The sequence below is a fragment of the Plecotus auritus genome, assembly GCF_963455305.1.
Source record: "Plecotus auritus genome assembly, chromosome: 8".
Taxonomy (NCBI): Eukaryota; Metazoa; Chordata; class Mammalia; order Chiroptera; family Vespertilionidae; genus Plecotus; species Plecotus auritus.
Window position 1 is genome coordinate 132,705,109 of NC_137782.1, and position 27,489 is coordinate 132,732,597.

The window sequence follows — 27,489 nt, forward strand, 5'->3', positions numbered from 1 at the left end:
GACTTGTGTAAAGGCTAAAGATCCTTGAATTCAAACACAGGGGTGCTAGTTTCTTTACTGTAAAATGACTTCTGCAGAGCAGAGGTACAAAGCCAGAGAACAGGGAAGCCACTTGAATAACAGTGTTGCAACTGCGTTTTGTTTCTACGAATGTGGTGGGTTCCTGTGGATACCCCCCCCCCTGCATGCTTAAAGGGTGAGACCTCAGAAGAAGGGGGAGCTGAGATACTGCCAGCATGGTCTGGCAGTCTGTCCAGCTGCATATGCCTACCCACAGGCCTGTGTTCCTTGGAACTTGTAAAGTAACAGAGGTCAGTGCAGAGTTCCAGAGAATCAGATTCTCCAAGTGCCTCTTGAATATGACATTAAGTATGTTTGGGGTCAAAGGCAAAGATTATCTCCTAGTCGGTAGCCCAAAGGTGAATTCAGTCCATCTGAGGCTGAGTCTTCCTGAAGTGGGGAGGAGGGGAAATATACTTGCGTGCAGAACTCAGAACTGCCATCCCCTTTTAAGTCCTGGGAGGACTTAAACGTGCTTGTCTACATCTCCCCAAGTTGCTTCCAATTTAATCCTCACACCATGGACACCTGCCCCATCTTTGAAGTAAAATGATCTGGAGAGGGAGCTGAACAAATGCTAAAACCTTTATCAAGGGCTTTGACAAAGCTGGAAAGGGAAGGCAGGACCAGCACCAAGAGTGAGCTGGGATGAGTCTGAGGATGAGAGGGAAAATTGGAGAGTTGCAGATTCTCTGTCCACCGGGGTCCTGCATGGCTCCAGGGGCCATAGAGAGATTAATATTGGTTAGCATTCTGGATACTACTACACAATAAACCAACCCCGAATGTAATGACTTGAAACAATAATTCATTATCATTGCTCATGGTTCTGTGGGTTGAGAGGAGCTCAGATGGGCATTTCTCAATTGGAATCTCACATGTGGTTGCAGCAAGATATCAGTTGGGCTGCAGTCATCCAAAGGATCAGTTGGGTTGGATATTCAAGATGGCCACTCACATGGCTGGCAGTTGGTGTTGGCTATTGGCTGGGAGCTCAGGTGGAGTTTTTAATTGCAATATGTATATGTGTCCTTCCCATGTGGTTTGGGGTTCTAACAGGTTGGAGACTCAGTTTCCAAAAGGAGTGGTCCAAGATTGAGCATGCCAAGGGACTCAGACAGAGGAGGCAAGTCTTTGTATGTCTGACTCTTGAAAGTATCTGAATGTCACTTCTCCGTCTCTTTATTGGTCAAGAGAAGTAATTGAGGCCAGCTTATATTTCAGGGGCAAGAATTAGATTCTACTTTTCGATTCCAGGAAAGGCATGCTTATGTAGTGAGGTAAGGGACTGATGGAGGCCATATTTTAAGAGTCTACTGCAGCCTGAATAGACATCAGCCAGAGCATGACAGTGGTGGGCCTGAAGTGTATGTATGCAATGGAGTGCAACAAATGGTTATTAATGCTTATTATGCATCAGCATCTTTGCATACATTATTATATGTAACTAGGAGCCCAGTGCACGAATTCGTGCACCCTGAAAGGAACTGTGGGCCAAGAGGCTGCAGTGGGCACAGGGGCAGGTCTTGGCCCATCCTCCATGCCCCTGCCTGGTCCCTCCTAATGCAGACCTCAGTCCCCTGTCTTCCTGCAGCCCCAATCCAGCTGCTGCTGCTCCCACATGCTTGACAGCGCCAGCCTTGCTTGCACCTGCTGATGGCACGAAGCGATTGGGGCCGGCACCATCAGTGGATGTAAGCAACAGCTGCTGCCCCAATCGCCCCTCAGGAGCAGGGGGAGGTGGAGAAGCCCTCAGGGGTGATGGAGGCCTGCAGCTGCCACTCGCACCTGCTGATGGTTCCGAGTGATTGGGACCCGCATAGGGCACTGGCAGCGGGTATGAGTGAGGCCACTACCGTCATGGGTGTGAGAGACAGCTGCCAGCCCCAATTGCTCCTCAGGGTGATTGGAGCAGGGGGAGGTGGAGAAGCCCTGAGGGGCAATCGGCCCAGCAGCCACCACTCACAACTGCCGACAGCGCCGAGTGATTGGGGCTGGCGCCAGGCACCGGCAGCAGGTGTGAGAATGGCCAGCACTGGCAGCAGGTGTGGGTGGAGCCAGTGCTGGCAGCAGGTGCGAGGGACCCCAGCACGTGGGAGCAAAGAATTTTCAGTAACCACCAGAGGCTTGCCCCGATGACAGTGACCAGCACCCCACCTTGGTCTAGAGCCCTGCTCACCTGCTCCACCAACCTGCCGTGGCTGATGCCTGCCATATTCCACGCTCTGCTGCCTGCTGCCAATGACCACCATGTTCCACATGCACCCCCTGGTGGTCAGCTTATGTCATAGCAACCGGTTGTTTGGTTGTTCTGCCGTTCGGTCTATTTGCATATTAAGGTTTTATATACATAGATATTTTCAAAAACCCTATTAAGTAGTGTAACAAATTGATTTTCTGGTTCCAATTCTTCACCCTTTCTTGGGTCCATGCTTTTTGCACATAACTTTTCAGTGCCTGTCACATGACAAGTACACAGGGGATTACTTTCTGTAACTTGACTTTTGGCTTGGACATATGACTTTCTTTGGTCCACAGGATGACAATAGGTGTGGTGCAAAGAGGGTTTGCAACATACTTGTGTGGTTGGCTATACTTTACGGCATTTTTGTTCTTGCCATGAGAAAAGTTTCTTCCAAGTTGGTGTTGTGTCTTTCACCTGGAACCCAGAATGAGAAATATGGAATAGACCAGAGCCAGCTAGATTTCTAACTTAATGCAGAGAGGTTAAGCCCAGCACAGCCTAGGTCATCCAATTCCCAGCTAGCTGACCATAGATGGTAAAAAAGAAATGCTACTGAGATTTTGTGGTTGCCTGAAATAGTTGACTAATACAGTAGGCATTACTAGCTTTATGTTCTTTTCCTGGGGCCCTGAGCAGTTAATTAACTTTCCTGAGAGCCAGTTTTTTATTTGAGCTGTGCTTACTTCACACTGTCTACTCCACACTGTCTACTCCACTGGTACTACAGGCAGGTGTGACCAAGCTCCTACACTGCCTCAAGGGGTGGGGAGTTGAAGGAGACTAATTTCTAGTGACCTAAGTGGGAAGGCTTCTGCCTATATTGCTTCCCTAGGAAGTTCTTAGAGATTGTTGATATATTTATCTCGGGGTGTGTGTGGGTTGGGAGCGGGTGTTGCTGTGCTGAGTTCCACTGCTTCTTAATCAATTTCCACTGAAGAGATAAACAACTGAAGAGGCAGGGCCCATCTATAGAGCTCAAGCATGAAAGACAGAATTGTTGCTGTAGTAACTGCCTTGTATGATTAACTAAAAGACTCAAAAGGTCCTGGGAGGGCATTGGTCTCATAGAGATTAACTCTGTGAGTGCGTGCGTGCGTGCGTGCGTGCGTGCGTGTGTGTGAATGAGGAGGATTGGAACTCTGTACCCCAAAGCTCTAACATTTGATACTCTTCACAGCAAGAACAGAGATATTCATTTAAGACTTAGCTTTTGATATTTATGCAGATCAAAGCTCTCTCTTTTATATTTCATGCTTGCTCTCTTAATGAATGATATTATGTGAATAAATGTGTGAGAGAAAAAGCACTGGGCTCATGTTTATCTTGAAATAATTTTAGATTTATAAAGAAGTTGTGACGATAGTACAGAGAGTTCCCAAAGTCAAATCATCTTCCATCACCATATATTTGGCTCCCTTTACCTTTATGTCCCCCCCCCCCCATTCACTCTGGTAACTACCATACTGTTGTCTGTATCTATGAGTTTCAGTTTATATCCCACATATGAATGAAATCATATGGTTCTTAGCTTTTTGTGACTGACTTATTTCACTTAGCATAATATTCTCAGGGTCCATTCGTATTGTCACAAATGGCAGTATTTCATCCTTTCTTCTGGCTGAGTAGTATTCCATAGTATATATGTACCACATCTTCTTTATTCAATCCTCTAAGGACATTTTGGTTGTCTCCATGTTTTGGTCACTGTGACTAATGCTGCAATGAACCTAAGGGTGCATATATCTTTGCATATAAGTACTCTCAAGTTTTTTGGGTAGATACCCAGAAGAGGGATTGCTGGGTCATATGGTAACTCTATTCTTAATTTTTTGAAGAACCACCTTACTATTTTCCACAGTGGCTGTACCAATTTACATTCCCACCAACAGTGAATGAGGGTTCGCTTTACTTCACAACCTCTCCAACACTTGTTATTTCCTGTCTTGTTGATAATACCCATTCTAACAGGTATGAGGTGGTAATCTCATTGTAGTTTTGATTTGCAGTTCCCTAATAGCTAGTAATGTTGAACATTTTTCATATATCTGTTGGCCATTTGTATATTCTTTTGGGAGAGGTGTCTGCTCAGGTCCTCTGCCCAATTTTTAATTGGTTTATTTGTTTGGTGTTGAATTGTATGAGTGCTTTCTATATTTTGGGTTTTGACCCCTTGTTGAAGCTGTTGTTTGTAAATATTATCTCCCATTAAGTTGACTGCTTTCTTATTTTGGTGAAGTTTTCTTTGTCCTCTCTCTGTAGAGTCAGGATTGTGACTGGCACATTTAATGTGGAGTATTGCCAACTAGGGAAGCTCACCCAAGCTTCAATGTTCCTAGTTTTTATTTTGGTTTCATTACATAGGCAAGATTAACTGAATCATCGGCCATTATATAGGCTAGATTGTTTGAATCATTGGTCATGTGACTAAATCTCCAGCCTCCTCCTTGCCCCTGTGGTCAGGCTGTTATCATGTGGCTCAAAGCCCAAACCCTCTAATCACATGGTTGGTCTTTCTGACATGACCAGCTCCCATTTGGAGTCATCTCCTTTCCTTCACTGAAACTATCTAAGGGCCCACCAGGAGTCATCTTATTAGCATAAACTATCAGGTGTGGTCTGAGGGGACCACTATGAATAACAAAAAAGTTTCCATCACTTGGGAAATGACAAGGTTTTTGAGACTACCTCCCAGGGACCTGGAACAGAGGCCAGCAACATTCTTTATTACACACCTTCCTGTCTAATATAAAATACAACCCTTCCCCCACCTCAACCTCCCATTGATGGTTCTTCTTCTTCCCTCATGTTATTCTGTTCCTTCCTTAGCAATTACTATTATTATTTATGTTGTTTGTTTGTTTATTTATTTATTTGTTTATTTATTTGTTTATTTATTTATTTATTGTTTTTCTCCACTACTGGAATGTAAACTTCATGAAGATAGACACTTTAATTGCTTTTTTTCTGCTTTATCTCCAGTCCCCAGAAAAGTCAGTCACATAGGAGGTGCTCAATGATACTTGTTAAATGAAGAAAAGAAGGAAGACAGGAAGGAAGGAAGGAAGGAAGGAAGGAAGGAAGGAAGGAAGGAAGGAAGGAAGGAAGGAAGGACATAAATACAGAGTTGCAAATAGGATGTGATATTGATGATGCTCCTAGTTAAGGGAACTAAGATGTAACTTATATTTTCTAATTTGAATCTTGTAGATCAAAATAATAGTAGAAAACAGACCCAGCCTAATTTGAATATCTGAGTAGGAGTGATTGAAAGGTAATGTTTGGCATACTTTCTCTTATGTTTGAATTTGGTTGTACTTCCTGATATTCTTAATTGTTTACTTGTAACTTTCGAATATTTGGGAAGTATAAAACTCAGCAAATAGATATATGTATCAATTCATATGAAAGTATCTTGGAAAAATTGACTTTGGGTTAAAATTTATTAGTGAATGTTCTGGAAGAGTTCAACTGCTAGAGGTTTGGTTTAAACTATTTAGTTATTTCCAGAAGTACAATTGGGAGGAGACCAGAAAAAGACTCTAACAATGGGCAAGGGCTTATCTAAAATATTTCTGTTAATGCTTCTCTCTTAGATCATGCTTGTAACAGGATATTATCTGCTCCTCGCTGGTGCCTCTTGGGGGTATGAAATCACTAAAACTTCTGATGACCCTGCCAGCCAGCTCTGTGCACTCCCTGCATCTGCTCCTGACCTTGGTGGGCTGAGGTGCGAGGGGGAGCCATGATTTGGTATGAGCTACTCGGGTTATTCACACGGCCAAACAAAACTGTCAATGGGAAGCTGCCCAGCAGGCTTCCAGGCAGTGATTTAGAGTCTTGTGGATAGCAGGGCTTGGCACTGGCACAGCCAGGAACAGCAGCCGCTTCTCCCTACAGAGCTCTCGGCATCCTGGCGCTGAATGAACTCATTTTCACTTACCCGACTCTTCTAGGGACATGGGTCAAAGGCTGAATGTTTGGAACTGCCAGTCTCAAAGTTGAGCAACGGATGAGAAGCCTCATGTTGGAATGAAAGAGCAGTTTCTTTCCATCCAGACAGGTTTACCCTCTTATTGTCTTCATTGTATCTTACTTATTGTACTTGTAACTTTAAAAAATTACAATGAAGTATTACATGCAAAAGACTATTTAAAAAATATATGTAAACTATAAACTTTGAGATTAATGATACAACACACATTCATGAACTCCCCGTCCCTCAGTCTAGTTTGAGAGAGAGAGAAAGTATTACCACTATCTTGGAAGTCTTCCATTTGTCCCTCCATGAACCTTTCTTTCCCTGTCAGGGGTACACAGTCATGTGAATTTTTGTGTTATTTGCTTGCTATAAGTTTTACCAGATATGCATGTATTTCTAAAAAATATGTGTTGTTTAGTTCTGTTTGTTTGTGGGACTTATATAGATACAGTATATTTTCTTCTATAATTTGCTTTTTGGACTCAAGATTATTTTTCAGAGAGTCATCTATGGTTGTTGTGTGTGGCTGTGACTAATTTGTTTTTTGTGTTTGTTTTTTTTTGGTAATGTTTAGTATTCTACAAATAAACACATCACAGTTTATTTATCTATTCTACTTTTGGCAAACATTTCAATTGTTTCTAGGTTTTTGCTGTTCCAATCACTGCCACTATGAACATTCTTGTACATGTTTCTGTATGTCTGTGTGCAAAAATTTCTCTAGGATACATACTTAAGAGTGGGATTGCTGGAACATAGGATAGTCACATCTTTAGCTTATTAGACAATGTTGAATTATTTTTCAAAGCAGTTGTATCATTTCATGCTTGCCCTGGCTGTTCTTGTCATGCTACATCTTCTCCAACACATGGTATCAGACTTTTTCATTGCCAATCAGATGGGTATGAAGTGATCTCTCATGGTTTAATTTGCATTTTCCTTATACTAAGGAAGTTAAGATCTCTTCACATCTAGATTTACTATTCAGGGTTTCTTTTCTGCTAGTAATGTATTTATGTCAATTTTTATTAGTTATTCATCTTTTTCTTGTTGATATGTAAGAATTCTTTTTTAAAAAAATATATTTTATTGATTTTTTTACAGAGAGGAAGGGAGAGGGAGAGAGAGTTAGAAACATCAATCAGCTGCCTCCTGCACACCCCCTACTGGGGATGTGCCCGCAACCAAGGTACATGCCCTTGACCGGAATCGAACTTTGGACCCTTGAGTCCACAGGCCGATGCTCCATCCACTGAGACAAACTGGTTAGGGCTGTAAGAATTCTTTATATAATTTTTATACTAATTATTTATCCAGTTTATTTGTTATAGATATCTCTACTAGTTTGTGGCTTATCACTCTAATTTTGATGTTTTGGGATAAACAGATATTCTTATTTTTAATATAGAGAAATTTGTCAACATTTTACTTTTCTGTATTTTATTATTTAGTAAGAGCATATCCTATTTTGGCTCAAATTCCTGCCATGTCTCCCTATTTTATTCATAATCATACCCAGTGTTCTAACAATGGCATGATCTGGTTCCCCTTACCTCCTTTCCCTTATCTCCTTCTACTCTCTGTTTTGTTTTTCCTGCTTCAACCACATTGACCTCCTTATTCTACTTTAATATGCTAGACATACTTCTGTCTTAGGCCTGAGCACAGGCTATTTCCTTTGCTCATAATGCTTTTCTCCCAGAAATATGTGCATGGCTAACTACTTTATCTCCTTCAGTTTTATTCTGGTGTCACCTTCCCCCTGAGGAGCATGGTGTCTCAACTCCACACCAGTCTCCCCAGCCCAGAGCACCAGAGCACCAGAGCTGGGAACAGGTGCCCACATAACATTCTGTCCACCCGGGAGAGACAAGAGTCTGCTAGAGACAAGCACTCTATTAAAGGGCCAACACAGAAAATATTGTTCATAGTCACTCCCCTGGGCTCTGCAGCCACTCACCCTGGGTTCAGGTGGAGGGAAGGCAAAGTGGACTAGAGTCATGTGAGCAGAGACTGGGGTTTGTGGCTCTGGGGAGATAGCTGAAGGGACAGTTGCCAGGAACCCTGTGCTGAGCCTCTCTTCCATACCACAGAAGTCATCTTTCTTGAGTGGAGCATTCCCTTCCTATGGCATCAGCCTAGGGCAATGCAATAGCCACACCCTCTGGACTCCCTGTTGTCCCACCCTGTGGAGCTCATGCCCTGCTGAGGAGTCAGCTGCCTGGACCAGGGAGTAGAGGTCCAGGAAGATTTAGGGGTGTCAATGGCTGAGTTGTGTGGCTTTGGGGTAGGGGTCATCCCCCTCACTTTCCAGTGAATCTGATTGGTGCCTCCCCCTCAAGGGAGATCTGCTAGCCCCATCCTCCAGGCTCCTGGCAGTCCCACTCTCCTGACTCCTGGTGGCCCCACCCTGCAGAGTGCGTGCTCCCTCAGAGGTCTGGGCAGAATCTAAGATAGGCTAAGTTGTGTGGCTCTGAGGTGGGGCCTACTCCCTCTCATCTTCTCCCAAGCTTGATTGGCACCTTTCCCTCACAGGAGATCCACTAGCTCTATTCTCACGACTCCACCCTGCTGAACTTGGTGTCCCAGCAGAATATGGGATATTCTGAGTTGTGTGGCTCTAGGACAGGGGCCATTTTCTCCCCACATGTCTGGCCAGTGAAGAGCCCTCCCTTCACAAAATCAAATCTTGGTCTGTTTGGGCCTGATAAACTGCTGGCATCACCCTGCTGACTCTCTGAGACACCAACACAAAGATCTGTGGGCACCCTGTAGGGGGCAGCTAGACTTGGTATACCTTAGGACATTTACTGAGTGACCTCAGACCCAGCACTGGCAATGAGATTGAACCTGTATCAATCTGGTGAACACCACTTGCCCCTACCTAAAATAGTGACTAGACAATTTTTCCATGAAACATGGGATTCACCAGTTCCCTAAGTTAGCCACATGACATTGTATCCAGCTTGTGAGTCTCAGTTTGATTTCTTTGTCACTCACAGTAGGGCAGTATGTAAAACCCATCTCTGATGGGTCTTTGACAGGGTTCCACACCTCATGGCTTTAGGATACAGTATTTTGGAAGTTCTACTACACTGATAGTACACTTCTTGTGAACAGCAATGAAATTGCCTCAGGCAAAAGAAAATTATCATTTTCTCCCAATTAGGATGGTAAATATTGGCAGTGTTTCAAATGGTGGAAATCCAAGTCTTTGTTAGGTAGGGGAATGTAGGGAGCGGTTATAGGGTTAAGCCTCGGACTGACCTTCTGGCAAAGCCGCAAACAAGTCCCAGCTTAGAGGGCACAGCCCTCTTAGCATAATTAAGCTTGATCTTGTGACTGCTCCCTAGATCTTTCCTGGGTAGCTAATGGGCTGTGGGAGGTGCAGCAGGTGCTGCCAAAACAAGTGCAACTTACAAAGACATTGTAAATTACCTTGTTTACCTCTGACTATAAAATAAAGCATCAGCTTCCAGTCTGGATCTGATCTGTGGTCTCAGTCACGCACAGAAGATCCACCTAGACCCAGCTTATTCTCTTTGTCTTTTCATCCTTCACCGGCCCTCTCTCAGGCCTGCTGAACCCTTGGCTGTGCTGGCACGGCACAGGGGAATACAGGGATATCCCATCTGAAGACATGGGAATGATTAGATATACTTTTATGGCATCCAAGATTTAAAGAAAAGGTATGGGAGCTAATGTTTAAAAACAAACTGTAGTTTGTTATGGTACTAATTACTGGGATGTACACCTGAAACTAATATAATATTATATATTAATTGTAATTTAAAAATAAAACACGACTTAAATAAAAAACAAACAGAAAATACATAATATTTGGAGTCTCTATTTTCTCTGAAATCTTTCTCTTTCACTGGACACCCCAATGCTGTATGGGGAACATGTGGCTTCACTTCCCTGGCCATCAAAGTGTGGAGGTTATGAATGGTTGAACCAAACAGGGTCCAGAAAAATTTGAATCAGGATTCAAAAGGATTAGACACCACCTCTCATACTGGAAAGACAGGTAGACATGGGAGATGAAGCTAACATTTTGGTTCAGCCATTTCTGTCATGAATATGAAAAAGCCATCTGCAAGATGGAAAGAGGAGGAAAGCAGAACTTAGAGAGGGGCTGAGAAGAGTGAACACATGGCTTCAGGGAGAGAGAAGGAGAATTGGGTCTGTGTGTCAGGATACTTCCTGGCTCCAGTCTCCTTGATACAAGCTGCTTTTCTTATCCTCAGATTATTTAGATTTCTGAATATCCAGGCAATGAACCCCCTTTTCTGGCTCATGTGACTTTGAGTGAATTTCTACCCTTGCTGATCTGAAATGTTACTGTGCACATCAACTATAGAGCAATCTTCAGAGCAGTCATATGATCTTGGAACCATTCCCAGAGCTGTGGTTAGTAGTAGTATCTGAAGCATCTGAAGGGGTTCTTAATAAGGGACAGTTCCTGAATTTAGGCTAATAGTTGGGTCTAATGCATTTTGACAACTTGCTACCATGACATTACACTTTTGATCAAATGGAAACCATAAGGAATTTTAGGTTAAACTACATTCAGTGCTAAATAGTTTTATTGAAACTTAAAGAAACCAAACATTTCAGAATGACATAATTAAAATCCATTAGAACTCATATTTTTCTGCATAAAATATTTTGATGACTAAACCCACAGCAACTTTTTTTTTTACTTTCCCGATAAAGTTCCACAGAAGTTAAGGGTCGAATACGGGGGTATTTTAGTACTGAAGCACAATGATAAGGAAAAGGCTAGGCTTGCTCCTGATAAAAAGAAAAGAAAAAACAAAACACAATATCAATGTCTTTTCTAGGACTTGTTTGGGAATGTGGGGATGTAGGTAGAGGGTGGGGAAAAGGGGATGTCACAATTTCCAAACTAGCTCTTCAACAATTTCAAGATCTAGCTAGTTAGCTATCAACATTCAATCAATTGATTAAAAGATCTGGAAAATTGCTATTAGGTTAGGTTCCTAGGTGGATACTTTGCTTTTGTGTAAGTTATTCTTTGAATGCCCAGAAATGAAGTGACTGCTTCAGCTATAAAAAGTCAATAGATTCTCTTGGTATTGTTCTTTCATTTAGTAACTCATGTATTTCTTTGAAGATGCCTTGAGTGCTCTCTAGATTCACCTCAAAAAGCAGTATTCCCAAATCCTTAAGAGCATAGAATCCAGAGTCAAAATGATTAGAATTGACCCAGGCAAGGGTTTTGTGATTTCTGTGCCTCAGTTTCCTAATCCAGGAACAAATGAGTTAACATACTTAAGTCACATAGAATAGTGCATGGCAGGGAGCAAGCACTACCTAAGTATTAGCTTTGACATCTCTGAGTAGTTGGTGTTCTCTGTGGACACACCTTGAGAATAGTTTGACAATTCCACCAGCACTAATTTGGAGTGCACAGTGGGGTGGCTACTCACCATGAATTTCTTCAGCCATGTAGGTTGGAACCCCCTTGCACATGCCAACGATGGGTTTTCCATACTTGTCCAGGTTGTCGACTTTGTCAGAGTTGATTGAGTATATCAGGCCTTTGGGAGGTGGTCCACCTGGTCCTTCACCCTGAACCTGAGTATAGAGAAGACAGGGAAAAAGAAAGAGGGAGAATGAATGCTAAGCCCAGTGGTTGTTGAATTGAGGGTTGTGTACAAGACCAACAGGCAGTATTGCTTAACTGTAATTTTTCCATAATCAAAATGAAGAAGAAGCAATTGCTACTGTGCATGTCTCAGAATTTCTAAGTGTCTCAAGGCATTTAGCTGGCGTGAAACCTCAGCTTCTCATATAAGCAGAAGTCTGAGGCTAAATTTATTCTGAACTTGGGGCCTCATTTGATCATCTTCTATTTCTTGGATTGAGCTACATGATACCAGCTTCTGAGAGTGCAGTTAATTTATTTCTCTACCTTATCAATGAAAGGTACCCATTTATCAGTTACAGGAATACAAACTCAAGAAAAAATTTTTAAAAAATGATGGATTCCATCTTCCCAACCATCTCAACTGGGGTTGCCAGAGAAAATACAGGACATCTAGTTAATTTTGAATTTCAAATAAACAAGAACTCATATTTTTTAGTATAAGTATGTCCCAAATATTGCATAGGGCATACTTATCCTAAAACATTTTCTGTTGCTTATCTAAAATTCAAACTTAACTGTGTATCCTCTATTTTTTTTTCTAAATCTAATATCCTTAACTCAATTATTACAGAAAAATGTCCTTGAAAAAGTGCTGAAAGCTCTCCTGGGTGTGAGCAGAGTTTTGTTTCTCTAACAGTAAATGTTAGATGTTCTGAGAACCTCTGTAGGGGCAGGTGCGAGCCACAACTTTTGAGCTTGGTGGCAGCTGCTTCTCCTCAGGCACTTACCAATTCCACTTCCCCTTTTGTGTTACACTCTACTGTGGTCAAGAGGGAATGATTGTGACTGTCTCATTTTTCTGGAGATCATAAGACCTCCCCCGAACAAAACTAAAAAAGACTTTTATTTTTACCTTCTTTTCCTTGACCATTGCATCAAAGGCTTGAAGAGAGGGCACGAAACCCTTGTTCATTCTGTGCACAATGCATGACTTCTTGCGAAAAACTCGGACTGCAGCAAAGCCCTGTTAGGAAGGTGGTAGGTAGTGAGGAGTATGTTCTCCAGGCAGCTTATCTTGTCAGAAATCGTTTTGCCAGCAGAAGGAAATGGAACTCTGAGATCATGATGAACTGGGATAAGAGTGCAGGATTTGGCCCTGTTTTGCAATCCTATTTATCGCTAACATTTCTAAGGATAAACCACTAAATCTTTGAGGGGGCAGAGCCTGAGTGTCTAACTTGTTGCTTCATCTTCAGGTTCTAGCATGGTAAGGGTTATTACATATGTCTGTTTTGCTGAAATAAGCTTTAAAATACTATCACATTTTAATCTCCTTTGACCTTTACATTTCAAGGAGGCAGGTAAGACAGGAAATAGTTTTCTAATTTATCAGATGATAAAACAAAAACAGAAAGGAGTTGGCTTTTTGAAAGTACAAAGTTTGTTAAATACAGAGCTGATAATTGGACAATTGGGTTTTCTAACCAGAGCCAAGTGTTTTTTGCTTCCCTTGCCAATTAATATTATCATTTGCATTTCCTTTGGTCCTTTTGAATTATGAGTGAAATGCCAATTTTTATTTTTTAGAAGGAAATTGAAAACAGATAGGCTATACTTTGGCAGCAGTAATATTGTCATGGCCTTTGATCATTATTGAGGGTATGTGCACGCAAAGCAAAAGGATGCTCATATTTGTCTTAGAGCCCTACTAACCCCTTGAGCATAGTAGATTCTACTTACTGTTCATTGGTTTGAAATTTAACTGATTGTGGGAAACTTATTAGCAGCAGTTGTATCTAGGGGGTGAAACTAGGTGAGCAAAATAGGCACTTTTACCTATAACTATGCTTATGTGCAGTTAGAATTTACTTTTTATGGTTAGCAGGCAATTTATTTTATTTTATTTTAGTTAAAAAAGAAACCTCGTATTTGTAAAGAATAGAAATAGCATGTTGGCTACCTACAGTTTTGTAATCCAAGATCATATTCCAGGAGTCCAATCCATCATTGTTGTCAATATTGGCCACGTTTTGTTCATTGTTGACACTCACTGACGGCTGTCCACTTCCATCACTGTTGTTATCGCCACTGTTGACATTCTGAAATGTGTGAGAAATTGATAATGCTTTCATACCACTTTTCTTTTGCAAATACATTTTGGTAACACTTTAAAGGTGAGACTTACATATTCAGCAAGGGCAGGAGCCAGGAGGACACCAAGAAGTCCAGCAAAGAAAATCTGAAATCACAAATAACATTGGTCTCCGGTCACATGGCAAAACAATGCCCTCTTCCTTCTTTCTCTACCCAAGCTCGTGGAAAATATTTACTAAGTTTACTACTCTGTTGAGTATGCTCTCTGTTCTTCTTTGACTTGTATATTTTTAACCCTAGAAAGTCTTAATGATAATGTAGAATTGTAGGTGAATTACAGTAATTATGTTGTGATATATAGTTTTACAATTTTTAATGTAGGTCTTGTGAAAAAAATAGTAAAGTGTTGCTATATTAAAAAATAAAATTGAAAATTAACAGTATGATCTGAAAATGGTTATAAGTTCTGAGAATCACATCTGAAAATGATTTGTTACTTTCCCTATTTGATATGAATGCCTTCCTTCCTACCTTCCTAGACCTCCTAATAGCAGAAGTAGTCTTTTTAATTTTTAAAAGCAATAGATGAATAAACAGGTTGAATACTGGTGCTGAGAGGCAAAGGATGGAGTGCCTGGCTGTCAAGTGTGGTTAGCATAAGGGAAGTTAGGAACTGTCCCAGGGTACCTGGGTTAGTCACTTGTCACTGGGTCCATGATACTGCTTGTCAAAACACAGAGTTTTATGCAGGGTGCCTGATTCTGAGTACCTATTCTCATTTCCTTTACCTGGGACAAAATGGTTTGGGAACTGCACTGGTAATATTTTATTTGCTTAATTTTTCTCCTGATAGCTTAGGAAGAAAGTAAAAATTAGCCTCCAAAAAAAAAAAAAGTGTTAAGAGATGAAAGAAATTTTAGAGAGGACTAGTACAATGCAGTCTTTTCACAGATCAGGAAATAGAGCTTCAGACGTTACTTAAGTGACTTGACCAAGTTTGTATTGGCCAAGGTTCTATCCCTTGTTCATTGCAGAACTAGGAAAGATCCAGATATGACCTCTTTAAAAAACAAGCAAACACAAATGTTGTGGTTTCTGGGACTTATTTCTAGATAATGATTTTATACTCCATTATGAAGCAGAGTCTGCTGTAATAAATTTTAGTATTTAGTATGTTGAAACATGAAAGCACTCATCTGATTCTAGCCTCATACATGCTGTTATAAAACACACATGATACCACCGTTGTTCTGGCAGAATTTTGTGGTCCACCTGCTGTACTCCTAGCCCTTTATCTGGAACCACAGGTGAAATGCTGTACTAGTTCATGCGTCAGGTGTTTTCAGGAATAAATGACTCTAGACAGGGTCCTGGGCAAGCTGTTCTGACTTGGAGATCCATTTGACAGCAGAGAATGTGCCAGTAAGTCTCTCCCTCATTTGTTTTGATAAGATGCTTTTTATCTTGCCTGAACATACTTAGGAGTTTTGGTAAAAGAGGGAGTTAAGAAAGAGGGGAAAGATCAGACATTTTCAAGGGATTAGGGGCTGCTTGCTCTTTGCCCAGACTTAAATCAGGAGATCTGGAAAGTAATTTTATTAAAAATAGCATGGTATAAGATTCTCAGACAGCTGTTTAATCCCAGTATAACAATCCTTCTTTATAGAGACGCTTATAAACATCACAATTATGTGAAAATAAAAGACAAATATTTTTAAAACAAAATTTTCCAGTATGGTGATACTAGAGGCCTGATGCATGAAAAATCGTGCACTCATGGGGGTGAGGGGTCCTCAGCCCAGCCTGTGCCCTCTAGCAGTCCGGGACCCCTCAGGGGATGTCCACCTGCTGGCTTAGGCCCGCTCCAAGGGCCTAAGCCTCAGTCGGACATCTATAGCGCTGCCAAGAAGGCAGGAGAGACTCCCGCCACCACCACCGCTGCACTCGCAGCCATCAGCCTGGATTGTGGCTGAGCGAAGCTCCCCCTGTAGGAGTGCACGGACCACCAGGGAGCAGCTCCTGGGTTGAGCATCTGCCCCTGGTGGTCAGTGCACGTCATAGTGACCTGTTGTTCCCGGTCTTTCTGCCATTAGAATCAATTTGCATATTAACCTTTTATTATATAGGATTGTTGTAAGAAGCAGATGCTCTTAGCTCAAAATGTGGACAGTCTCCTATTATAAAGTAATAAATTCAAAAGAAAAATTCTACTCACTGTGAACTTCATCTTGACTTCACCAGAGCGATGGAGTGAAGAAGACAGGCATGGAATCAGACAAGAAGTTCTCTCATATTTGTACTTGACTGGCTTTACTCAAAGTAGGTGTGACCAGGTGGAGTCAAAGACTTATCTTCCTTCATTTCCCATATCCGTGCCATAATCCAGTGTAGCAAGAAGCCTTTGGAATATCTACCTGGTTAGCAAGGCACTTTGACATGGAGTTCATCTGACTCATCATTTGTTGAAGTTGAAGATATAACAAACTCAATATGATTTATGATAACTTATGAAGTACGGGTGTGGGTATTTTATATATTGATATTCCAGATTCAGAAAAGGAATAATCCCTAAAGTCAAACAAGATCACAGATAAGAAACTGTGGACACATTGGGCCTTCCAGGGAGCATGTATGAATGTGCGAATGACTTCATTCCTGTAAGAATGTGAGAATGACTTCATCTCCTTCCCTTTACCTGAACCCATTATAATAGTTTTGCTTAGGCTAAACATGTTCTATTAGCTAACCCCACCAAACCTACTCCCTTTTCTGCAGTCCTGAGCTCTCTCCATGATAGTACCATGCATTTGGTTGGACAATCTGGGGGCTGTCTTCAGCCTATTCTTCTGACCACCTCATCCCCTTAGTTACTCAACCTTGTCATTTCATCTTAGAAATGCTTCTTGCTCTTTTTCATGGCACCTCCAAGGCAGACGGCTGCTTCAGGGTGAAGCTGAACATCTCTTTCCCAGCCACTAGCTGCCAGAAACTCACTGATGTGGGTGATGAGTGCAAACTTCGTACCTTTTAGGAGAAGTGTATGGACACAGAAGTTGCTGCTAACATACTGGGTGGAAAATGGAAGGGTTATGTGGTTTGAATCAGTAGTGGGAATGACAAACAAGATTTCCCCTTGAAGCAGGTGTCTTGACCCATGGCCGTGTCCTCCTGCTGCTGAGTAAGGGGTATCTCTGTTATAGACCACGGAGGACTGGAGAGAGCATAAATCTCTCAGGGTTGCATTGTGCATGCCAATCTCAGTGTTCTCAACTTGGTCATTGTAAAAAAGGGGGAAAGATATTCCTGGTCTCACCGATACTACTGTGCTTTGTCACCTGGGGCCCCAAAGAGCTAGCAGAATATGCAAACTTTTCAGTCTCTGTAAAGAAGATGACATCCACCAATATGTTGTGAGAAAGCCCCTAAACAAAGAGGGCAAGACACCTAAGCCCAAAGCACGCAAGCTTCAGTGTTTCGTTACTCCACACATTCTGCAACACAAACGTGAGCGTATCGTTCTAGAGAAACAACATACTAAGAAAAGTAAGGACGAGGCCACAGAATATGCTGAACTTCTGCCAAGAGAATGAAGGAGACTGAAGAAAAATGCCAGGAACAGCCCTGTGGCTCCAGGTGGCTCCAGGTGGCTCATTGGTGGAGCATTGTCCCATGCACCAAAATGTTGCAGGTTTGATCCCTGGTCAGGACACTTAAGAGAGGCAATCAATTGATGTTTCACATCGATGTTTCTTTCTCTCTCTCTCTCATATCAATAACAATATATTCAAATTTTAAAAAAGAAAGTGAAACAGAAATGAAAGAAATGCCTCTCAACTCTGTCCTTGCCCATAGCTCCTCTCACCTGGACTCTTACAACAGTTGTGTAATTGATCATTCCGTCACCATCTTTTATATTTCAGTGCATGACTCTTCCATGCTTAGCATCTTTCATGACAGCTTATGAGATAAACTTCAAACTCAATGGAATGACTTCCAGGGTCTTTTATAATAAGGTTCCCAAAGCCTTCCAAGCTGTATCTGTCAGTCTCTACCCTGTAGTACATTCTAGCTACATCAGAGTTCCCATCATTCTTGGAATACTCAGGATGTTCTATGCCATTCTCTCACTCTGGAGTACCAACCCCTTGCCTTTCTTTTTAAAAAATTAAATTTATTGGGGTGACATTGGTCAACATGAACATATAGGATTCAGGTGTGGGTTTCTAGGTTACAAGATCTATTCTTGCCTTTCTTGAATTGGTAAACTGCTATTCATTTTTCAAGGTCCAGCTCAATACCACAGCTTCTCAATTTTCCTGGAGCTATAAAAGAAATTTCTGTCCCTTTATTGACTTATAGATCATTTATTTGACAAAAATTTATGTTAAAATAATAAAAAATATTTTCATCAAAAACAAAGAGTAGAAATTGTCACTGGCAAACAAGTAAATGCTCAGGAGGTGAATTTAAGTTGTGTTTTTTTCCTGTTCTTTCCTACAAATTTAAGGTGGTAAATCAAATTGCTGAAGAGGAAAACTTTATTTCATTAATCATTGATCTATAAATTTCCCCTTTGGATACCTTCTTGAGCCCATGATTATCTTTCTATGTGTGCACTAGAGGCCCAGTGCACAAAATTCGAGCACGGGTAGGGTCCCTAGGCCTGGCCAGCCATCAGGGCTGATAGGGGCCTTTCAGCTGCCAGCCGGGGCCTTTCTTTGTTCTGCACTGCCCCTGGTGGTCAGCGCACGTCATAGCTAGCAATCGAACACCCAGTCTCCCGTTCAAACTCCCAAGGGGACAATTTGCATATTAGGCTTTTATATAGAGAGATTGTAATCACAGCATGTGGTTACATGGTTATAAAGCTTGATTCACCACCAATAGCTCTATCAAAATGTTGGCTTGGGTGATAAGATTTTATTTATGTTTTAAATGTGTCCACAAATTTCTTTCAAATTCACTCTTTAGCTGCGAAAGATCAATTAGCCTGAGGTGGGAGGCAGACATGTGAAGAGAAACTGCTTTGGGAACTGTCACATGGCTGCAAAGTCAAAAAGAGTGTTTAGCCTGGTGCCTTTCCACTCAGCCACGAGTAGTCGTTTTAGTACACGGGCGCAGTACCTAGAGCACTTTGTGCCTGTCATACATTACCAAGGACTTGAGGTTGACATTTTCTACAGTGAGCCTGTGAATGGTCCATGACAAATAGAGAGATAGAGTGCAGGATCCAATAATCCCTCTGTTAGAGATCGACAATGCAGTTCACATATCAAATGTAATAAAAAATCTGTAGGGGAGAAATCTATGTCACGCTGCTTCATCCAGATTCTCTTCAATTTAAGTTTCCATAGACCCCTGTTGCTTTTCCTTTCCCTTTTATTAATTTATTTTTTCCAACACACATTAACATCCCTGGGGGACATGTGCTACTTCTGAGGTTGCACCATGGATTTGAAAATCCATTTGGGGAACTACTGATTGGAACTAGAAGCCAGGAGACTTAGATTCTATTGTGCTTTTTTCATTCAGTAAGTCTTTTTCTCCATGGGTCAAAGAGAAAAAAATCCCTTCTGTACAATATTGTTATTTCAGTGGCTCCAAAAATCAGAAGACCCTCTTCCTCTGTTCTTTGTGTGCCACATGTATGAATGTGTGTTTGTGAGTGTGTGAGGGTGAGTGGGGGTAAGGTGGATGGTCAGCTCTTACCTCAACCCTTGTCTCTCATCCAAGGCCAAAAGTATTAAGGAAGCATGAGCAAGTCCCTTGCTTGCTCTCACACTGAGAGTATATTTTGTATGCTTCTTGTCCCATAGGAGAAAGGCAGAATATATCCATGTTTGTTTTTGTCACCTCCATAGAACCTAGAATATGCTGGCACATATATGATGCTCAATAGGCCCGGTTTTAAAAATTGTAATTGCAGCCCAGCTAGGTGTGGCTCAGTGGTTGAGCCTTGACCCAGGAAGCAAGAGGTCACTAGTTCAATTCCTGATCCCATTGGGGTTGTATGTAGGAGGCATGCGATCGATGGTTCTCTCTCATCATTGATTTTTTTTATCTCTCCCTTCCTCTCTGAAATCAATAAGAATATATTTTTAAAAAATTGTAATTGCCTAAAAGAGATGCTTAAGCTAGACAATAAAAATAAACTATATTTATTTATGAGTTTTGGAGCCAGCGGGAGAGGTGCTGATATTGGCTAAAATGATGCATTAAGGGAGTCCCAGGAGATGGTGTGGTCCCAGTGACCCACAGTCAGTGTGGGGCAAACCAGCTCCTGAGTCAATAGAGCCTGTCCTGCTCAAAGAGCTCAATGTGGGGCCATGCCAAGAACCCTATGGTCATTTTATCTCCCAGCATACACACCCAAGGCCTCACTTTCCCCACACCCTGTCATGTTGAACTGGGTGGGAACTCCCTTAGTGTGGAACAAATGGAATACAGCCCATGAATAATATGCTCATGCTGTAGATCTGGAGGGCCTTTAGCGCTTTCAGACTTTCCTCTGAGTGGAAGGGAATATCTCTGTGCAGGGCACTTTTTCATTATTAAATAACCTTATTCAAGATGCCCTCTCCTGTGTAGACATGGTAATGGGCTGGCTTTGCAGTCAGCTATGAGGCCCTTAGTAATCTCATCTTCCCTTTAATTCTTGTGCTGTTTCTGATATTCAGGACTCTAATTTGCTTCAGTGTAGAAACCTGTTCAGGCAGAGATTCTGTCTCAGTCTCTTTGCCTTTATTACTGTTTTCCCGAGCATCCTCTGCATCAGTTTGAAGACCCTTGGGTTGGTCTCAAGTCAGGTGGGTCATTGTGAGGCATGAACACATTTTGTCATCTCAGGGGAAACTTTTGTCTCAGCCAGTCATCTTGGTTTATTAGCCTGTAGCTAAGACTCCAATTACAGTCACATCCTATGGCTACAGCTCCCAGGGCTTATGGCAGTGATGTCCTTGTATCAATGATGTCCAAAAGAATAGCAATAGGAACATGTATATGAACATTTTAATAACTATTGCTAGAAAGCTTCTAATTTCATAAAATCCATGCCTAGTACATTGTTGTTTTTGTATAGGAGAGAAATGATCAAATATCAGCCAAGTGGAACAAGCTCTTTCCTGTGCATTGCAGAGCCCTCTCCTTTCTCTATTTCCTCCGGGACCATTGTCATCCAAAATATAGACAATGCTGCCTTTCTGTTGCTGCTTGTCTATCTGCCCAATTGCATTTGCCAAACTTTTTGGATCCTCCCCCACCCCAAGGCAACCAAACTGGAAAAGTCTTGCTAAAAGAAGGTCTCCTGAGTGATGATTTCATTTATATAAAATATATGAAAGTAGAGATAAACAGAATGCTAAACAATTGAACCTGGCTGAGTACTTCCATTCTGAAAAGGATGTGGAGAAAATATGAGGAACAAAAATCACAAAGTAATAACAATATGTTGCTTTATAATTATCTCACAGCTCATTCAGAAACAAGAGCACTTATTCCTTGTTTAGTGTTCATAGTGAAGCAGGTTAGAAAAGATGGTGCAAAAGCACTCATGCTTAAGGGGCATTTCTTCAACCATGGCAGCCACTCCTGGGAAGGACAAAATATTCCGGGAAGAATATTGGATTCTCAGAGGGACCTCAGGGGATTTTGAGCTTCCAGGTTTATTTTTTAATTAGCAGCAAGCCACCAGGCTCCAGCAAATGCGATGCCCCAGCTAAGTACAAGTGCTGCAGAAGAGTCAAAGATGTAAAACAGCCAGTACTCATACTCCAGAGTCCTGAAATCTACATCTGAGACAGGCTAGCTTCATGAACACTTGGCCAGTGTCTTCACAGGGCTCGTGCTCAGAAGAGAGACCCATGCTTGAGTTCAGTGCTTTGCCGGCGCCGTCTCGAAATTCATCTTGAAATTCTTAATAATTTTATTTTTGAATTTGTGTTTTGTAAGTCAAGTCTGATCATTCAATGGCGCATGCACTGGGGCTTGGAGCTGTGGCTCATGAGTGATGCCACCTTCTGCCTCTCCCCATCTCCCTGAATAGACCTCTACCTGCACAGGTGGGGCCTGAGTGCAGGTGCAGGAAGCGTCAAGGTTTAACACATACACCTGCATGATGAGTCACAGGGTGAGACCAGGTGGTGTGAACTTGGGGTTCAGTGGCTGTGAGGAGACCAGCTTATAACATTCTTAACTCTCTCAGATTCACCTTTATCGTTCTGAAATATCTCAGTTAATCACAAATAAATAGAGACAAATTGAGTCAGAATTATTTCACTTATCAAGAAACTACAACTTGCTACACACTGAGCTTGAGATAGTATATGGATTTAATTCTCACCAATAGCCACTTGAAACTTCCTTTTCTCCCTGGCCTTTGTGCTTAGGTGTATCCTTGCATGTCTGAGGCCCTTTTCTCTTTCTCATAGCTGTGTGGTGTGTCCAACACCCTTGAGCTCCTCCCAGTAAATTAATATTTTAGTTGTTGGCCATGGGTGTTTCTCTAGAAAAGCAATCACTTGATTTCTTTTTGGTAATTGACACACCTTTAAATTTGATTTGGTCTCTTCATAAAGGAATATAAGGCACACATAAAAGGAGATATCTAAACACATATGTATATTTAAGAAATGTAGACACCATTTATTGTTTAAAATTTTATGATTCACCTTAAAATAGGTTGATGGTATATACAGATGATGTGTGATGGACATCTTATATATCTATTATGCTATGAGTCTTCTGTTACAGAACTCATATTCCTTGTGTCTAACATAGTCACTGTCACATGATTAGGGCTCAGTCAAGGATGAGCTCCACTGAAATACAGGTACAAAATAGATTCTACTAGTTTTTGCCATTTCCTCCAAATCTAGAAGAGGTTATACAATTTCCTCTCTATTATCGAATGGGAGGTAAAAAAGAAAAGAATTTAAACTAAAAAATATCCTCCTTGCACCTGCAATAGTATCAGTGGGATTCAGCTTTCCTTGTCTGTAGTAATGTTCTCCCCTCTTCCTTTTAGCCACTGTTCAAAATGTTTGCCAATCTATCCAAGTCCTTTATGTTATGTCAGCTGATCAGGAAAGCAGCTCATAGAAATTTGTAGAAAGCTTGAAAAATTATCAAGAAAAAATGATTGCCAGGTGGCTCAGTTGGTTGGAGTGTCGTCCCATACACCGAAAGTTTTGGGGTTTCATCCTAGTCAGGGTAGATATGGGAAGTAACCAACCAATATTTCTCTCTCACATTGAGATCTCTCCTCTCTCTCTCTCTCTCTCTCTCTCTCTCTCTCTCTCTCTCTCTCTCTCTGTGTGTGTGTGTGTGTGTGTGTGTGTGTGTGTGTCTGTCTGTCTCTTTCTCTCTAAAATCAATAACTATCATCAGGCGAGGATAACAAAAAATGAGTGACATTATTCTACTACGCAAAAATAATTCTGTTAACTTTTTAGTATATTTCCTTTTCATTTCTTTTGAGACTTCTTTGATCCACATGTTATGCAGAAGTATATTATTTTGTCTCCAAATATTTTGGGATTTTCCAGTTATCTTTCTGTTATTGATATGTAATTTAATTCAATTGTGGGCTGAGTAATTTCTGTTATTTCTATTATTTTAAGTTATTAAGATGTGTTTTATGGCCCAGGATGTGGTCATAGCTTGGAGAATGTTCCACATGAGCTTGTTCCATGTTCTGCTGTTTCTGAATGAAGTATTCTACGTCTGTTAGATCCAATTGATTGATGGTATTCTTTAGTTCAACTATATTCATATTGATTTTATGCCTATTTGATCTATCAGTTACTGAACAGAAATAGTGAAGCCTCCAACCAGAATAGTAGGTCTCTATTTCTCATTGCAGTTCTGTTAGTTTTGCATCATGTTTTTCTGATACTCTGTTGTTAGGTGCGTGTATATTAAGGATTATTATATCTCCTGGAGAATTGACCCCTTTATCATGATGTAATGCCTCTCTATCCAATTTCATTGATTTCTGCTCTTTGTTATTTGTTGCATTGTGCTTGCTTTGGGTTTAATTTGATATTTGTTTTTGGGTTTCCTTTTTTTTCTCTAATTCTCACCTGAGTATATGTTTTCATTGATTTTTAGAGAGAAGGGGAGCGGGAAGGGGGAGTGGGAAACACACAAACAAACACATCAATGTGAGAGAAACATCAACTGATTGTCTCCTGAACTCATCCCAGCTAGGGATCAAACAAGCAACCTAGGCATGCGCCCTGACCATGAGTTGAACCCACAACCTTTTGGTGTAAGGGACGATGCTCCAACCAAATAAGCCACCAGACAAAGCTAGAAGTGGTTTTTTAAAAATGTCCAAATAATTAGGGAATTTCCAGATATGTTAGTTTCATTTAAATTTAATTTAATAATGTTTTTTGAATTTGCAATTCTCTAATAATTTATGAGGTTCAAATGTTTTATCTATAATGAAATGATATTAATATTAGACAAACTTTATTGGGAGCTTATTCTGTGGCAGTTATAAGTATTTTATGTATGTGAGCCATCAGTGTTCACAATGATGCTTTGAGAGGGCACTTTACTATGCTTTCCTTCCACATGAGAAATTAGAGAAGTTGGAATCCAAATGCAGGTAGGATGTTTCTGGAACTTCAGCTCTTCACCATTTCTTATTAATGCTTCTTCTTCCTCTGATCATGTTTTTTGCCCATTAAAAATTATATTTGTTCATTAGCTTCCTGTGGATTTGTAAAAACTTTTTGTAAATTGAAAATATGTGAATTTGGGGTCACTAAAGGAAAGAAGTGATTATTTATATAATGTAGAAAACAATGAAGAATATAAATGTTTTTACTTGTCATCAATAGATATGGCTAATACAATGTGTACTTTGGATTATCATTAACATTCAACTTGTGCCTCTCCTCTGATACTTAACATTTACTATATTTTGATAGCTTAATAGTTAAATTGTATTTTATGATAGCAAACTCTCTGAGAGCAGAGATTCATTGGATCTAGTTCATCCTTCTGTCTCTTTCAGAATATTCTTTTTAAAAATATATTTTATTGATTTCAGAGAGGAAGGGAGAGAGATAGATAGAAATATCAATGATAAGAGATAATCATTGATCAGCTGCCTCCTGGGGATTGAGCCCACAACCTGGGCATGTGCCCTGATCTGGAATTGAACCATGATCTCCTGGTTCATAGGTTGATGCTCAACCACTGAGCAACACCACACAGGCTTTCAGAATATTCTTCCCATGATTTTCATAAGGTAGGAAGCAACTAAGAACAGAAGGAAGGAGGGAAATGAAGGAAAGAAGGAGAGGAGGAAGAAAGACAAAATGGATAAAGGTAGTGTGAAAGGAAAATAACATAATAAAAAGTGGGGAGTCTATGATATGAAGAGAAAGGACAGAAAAAGAATAGTCAAATAATTTGAGTGTCTTTTTATAGCAATTGAGTACATGTCCCTTTTTCTACCTCTGTGATCACATATTCTTTCCTTTATTTAGATATATTTTCTCATATCAGTTGGGGAGATTAGTTTGGAAGAAGACTATAGAGTGAGTTAAAAGCCAAGCTAAGAGTCAACCACTGTGTCCTAGAGTTGATGGAGAATTTTAAAAAGTTTTGAACACAAGAGCAATGTAGGCAAAGTGGTGCTTTTTTGTTGAGGATGAAACAATGGACAGCCTGGAAGCAGAAAGTATAATTTTGGTCTTTTGGCACAGACAGGCTTTGTCTTCTTGGCATAGGGCTAAGCTTTAATTCCCTCACATCTAGATATGGCAATGTGACTGTCTTTATCAATGGATAATGAACAGATGTGGTCATTTTCAGTCTGAAGAAGTTAAAAGCAGAAAGCAGATGTGTCTTCTCATACTGTTTATCTAAACACCCATCTGCCAGTTCCATGATGTCAGGATACCATGAAGCTACAGATACAAGATGGGGAAGCTGCCTAAGGAAGAAGGTGGAATCCATAAGTCATCACTTGGAGGAAAGCCACCCACCATGAAGTCATCTGTATTAGACTTTATGTGAGTGAGAAATAAAAGTTTATTTAGTCAAGTGGTTGAGATGTAAGTGTTGTTTGTTACAATAGCTAGTGCCAATTATTCTGATTAAAATCATTGTGACAGGGACAGTATGTGGTGGTGATGACAAGGAATGGAGTATGGGCTGATGTATTGGAGAAAGACCCAAATTAGAAAGTCATTACAGAGGAAAAATGGCAGAAGAATCAAGGATAACTTCAAAATGAGCCTGTAGACTCAGAGAAGTTATCAACAGAAATAACAATGTCCAAAAAAAGGAGCAGCTTGAGAAAAAGAATGCAACATCTTTACTTTAGACATGTTGAGTCTGATATATTACGGCACATGATGTAATGTAAATCCCTGCAAAAAAAAAAGAGTTGCAGAAGTAACTTGTGAGATAGAAAGAAAAGGGAGAGAATAGGGATAGAGAAAGAGAGAGAGATTGTAAAAGTAGAAGATTTAGGTCTTATAATAGAAAAGGTAACTGATGTATTGGAGAGAAAGACACAAATTGGCTTAAACTTATGTATAGAAAGGCAACAAACCAATGGATTTTCTATTTTTTGAACAATAGAAAAGCAAGAAAAAGTTTTATCTTTGCCACTAACTATGCATATGACCTTGGCCATATTTTTTAACCTTTTTTTGTTTGTTTGTTTGCTTTTTTCTTTAAATTTTTATGTCCTTTTTTTCCCCTATTGACCCTCTCCACCCCATACCTGCCCCCATTTTTTAACCTGTTTGAGTCTTAGTTTCCTCACGAGCGGTTTGAACAGGATTTGAAACAGCTCTTTCAATCAGAACCACATAGAGCTTTAAAAGTCCACAAGCCTGTGCCCCTTCTCACACCTGCTGCGTCAGAGTATACAAGGTGTGGGAACAGCCAGCATGAGACCCTTCCATGTCAGCGATTTCATCCCCTCAGTGGGGACCAGGCAGCTTACACTCGTACAAACTCAGTGTCCCAATCCCCCTATTTAAAAGTTTTCACTGTTGCCCAGCTGTCATGGCTCAGTGGTTGAGCATCGACCTGGAGGTCACAGTTCAATTTTTGGTCAGAGCACATGCCCAGGTTATGGGCTTGATCCCATGCAGGAGGAGGCTGATCAATGATTTTCTCTCATCACTGATGTTTCTGTCTCTTTCTCCCTCTCCTTTCCTCTCTGAAATCAATAAAGATATTTTTTTTAAAAAAGTTTTCACCATCAAGTTGTGGGTAGGCCTGATTTTTTCAAACCAATCTTGTGGCCAAAAAACATTCTTTTCTGGGAGGGGGGTTGAAGGGATGGGTGAAAAATGTGAAGGGATTAACAAGTACAAGTTTGTAGTTACAGAATAGTCATGGAAATGTAAAGTGCAGCATAGGGAATATAGTCAACTAGAGGCCCGATGCATGAAATTCATGCAAGAGTAGGCCTTCCTTCCCCTGGCTGCCGGCACCGACTTCCCTCCGGCACCCGGGACC

At 40.9% G+C, this 27,489-nt stretch overlaps 1 protein-coding gene and 1 pseudogene across 2 annotated transcripts; one reads left to right on the top strand and one right to left on the bottom strand.

Annotated features, from left to right (window-relative positions):
- Positions 1–10,986: 10,986 nt before the first annotated feature.
- On the bottom strand, positions 10,987–16,222 carry GKN1 (gastrokine 1; the record flags this gene model as incomplete). The annotated part of the gene is made up of 6 exons (XM_080684953.1): positions 10,987–11,081; positions 11,741–11,888; positions 12,815–12,925; positions 13,866–14,000; positions 14,087–14,140; positions 16,211–16,222. 6 exons carry the CDS (start codon positions 16,220–16,222, stop codon positions 10,987–10,989), a joined length of 555 nt encoding a protein of 184 aa, XP_080541079.1.
- Positions 16,223–16,891: 669 nt separating this feature from the next.
- On the top strand, positions 16,892–23,959 carry LOC308256682 (small ribosomal subunit protein eS6-like; annotated as a pseudogene). Its single transcript has 2 exons — positions 16,892–17,628; positions 23,899–23,959. The product of its transcript is annotated as a small ribosomal subunit protein eS6-like (transcript).
- The last annotated feature ends 3,530 nt before the right edge of the window (positions 23,960–27,489 follow it).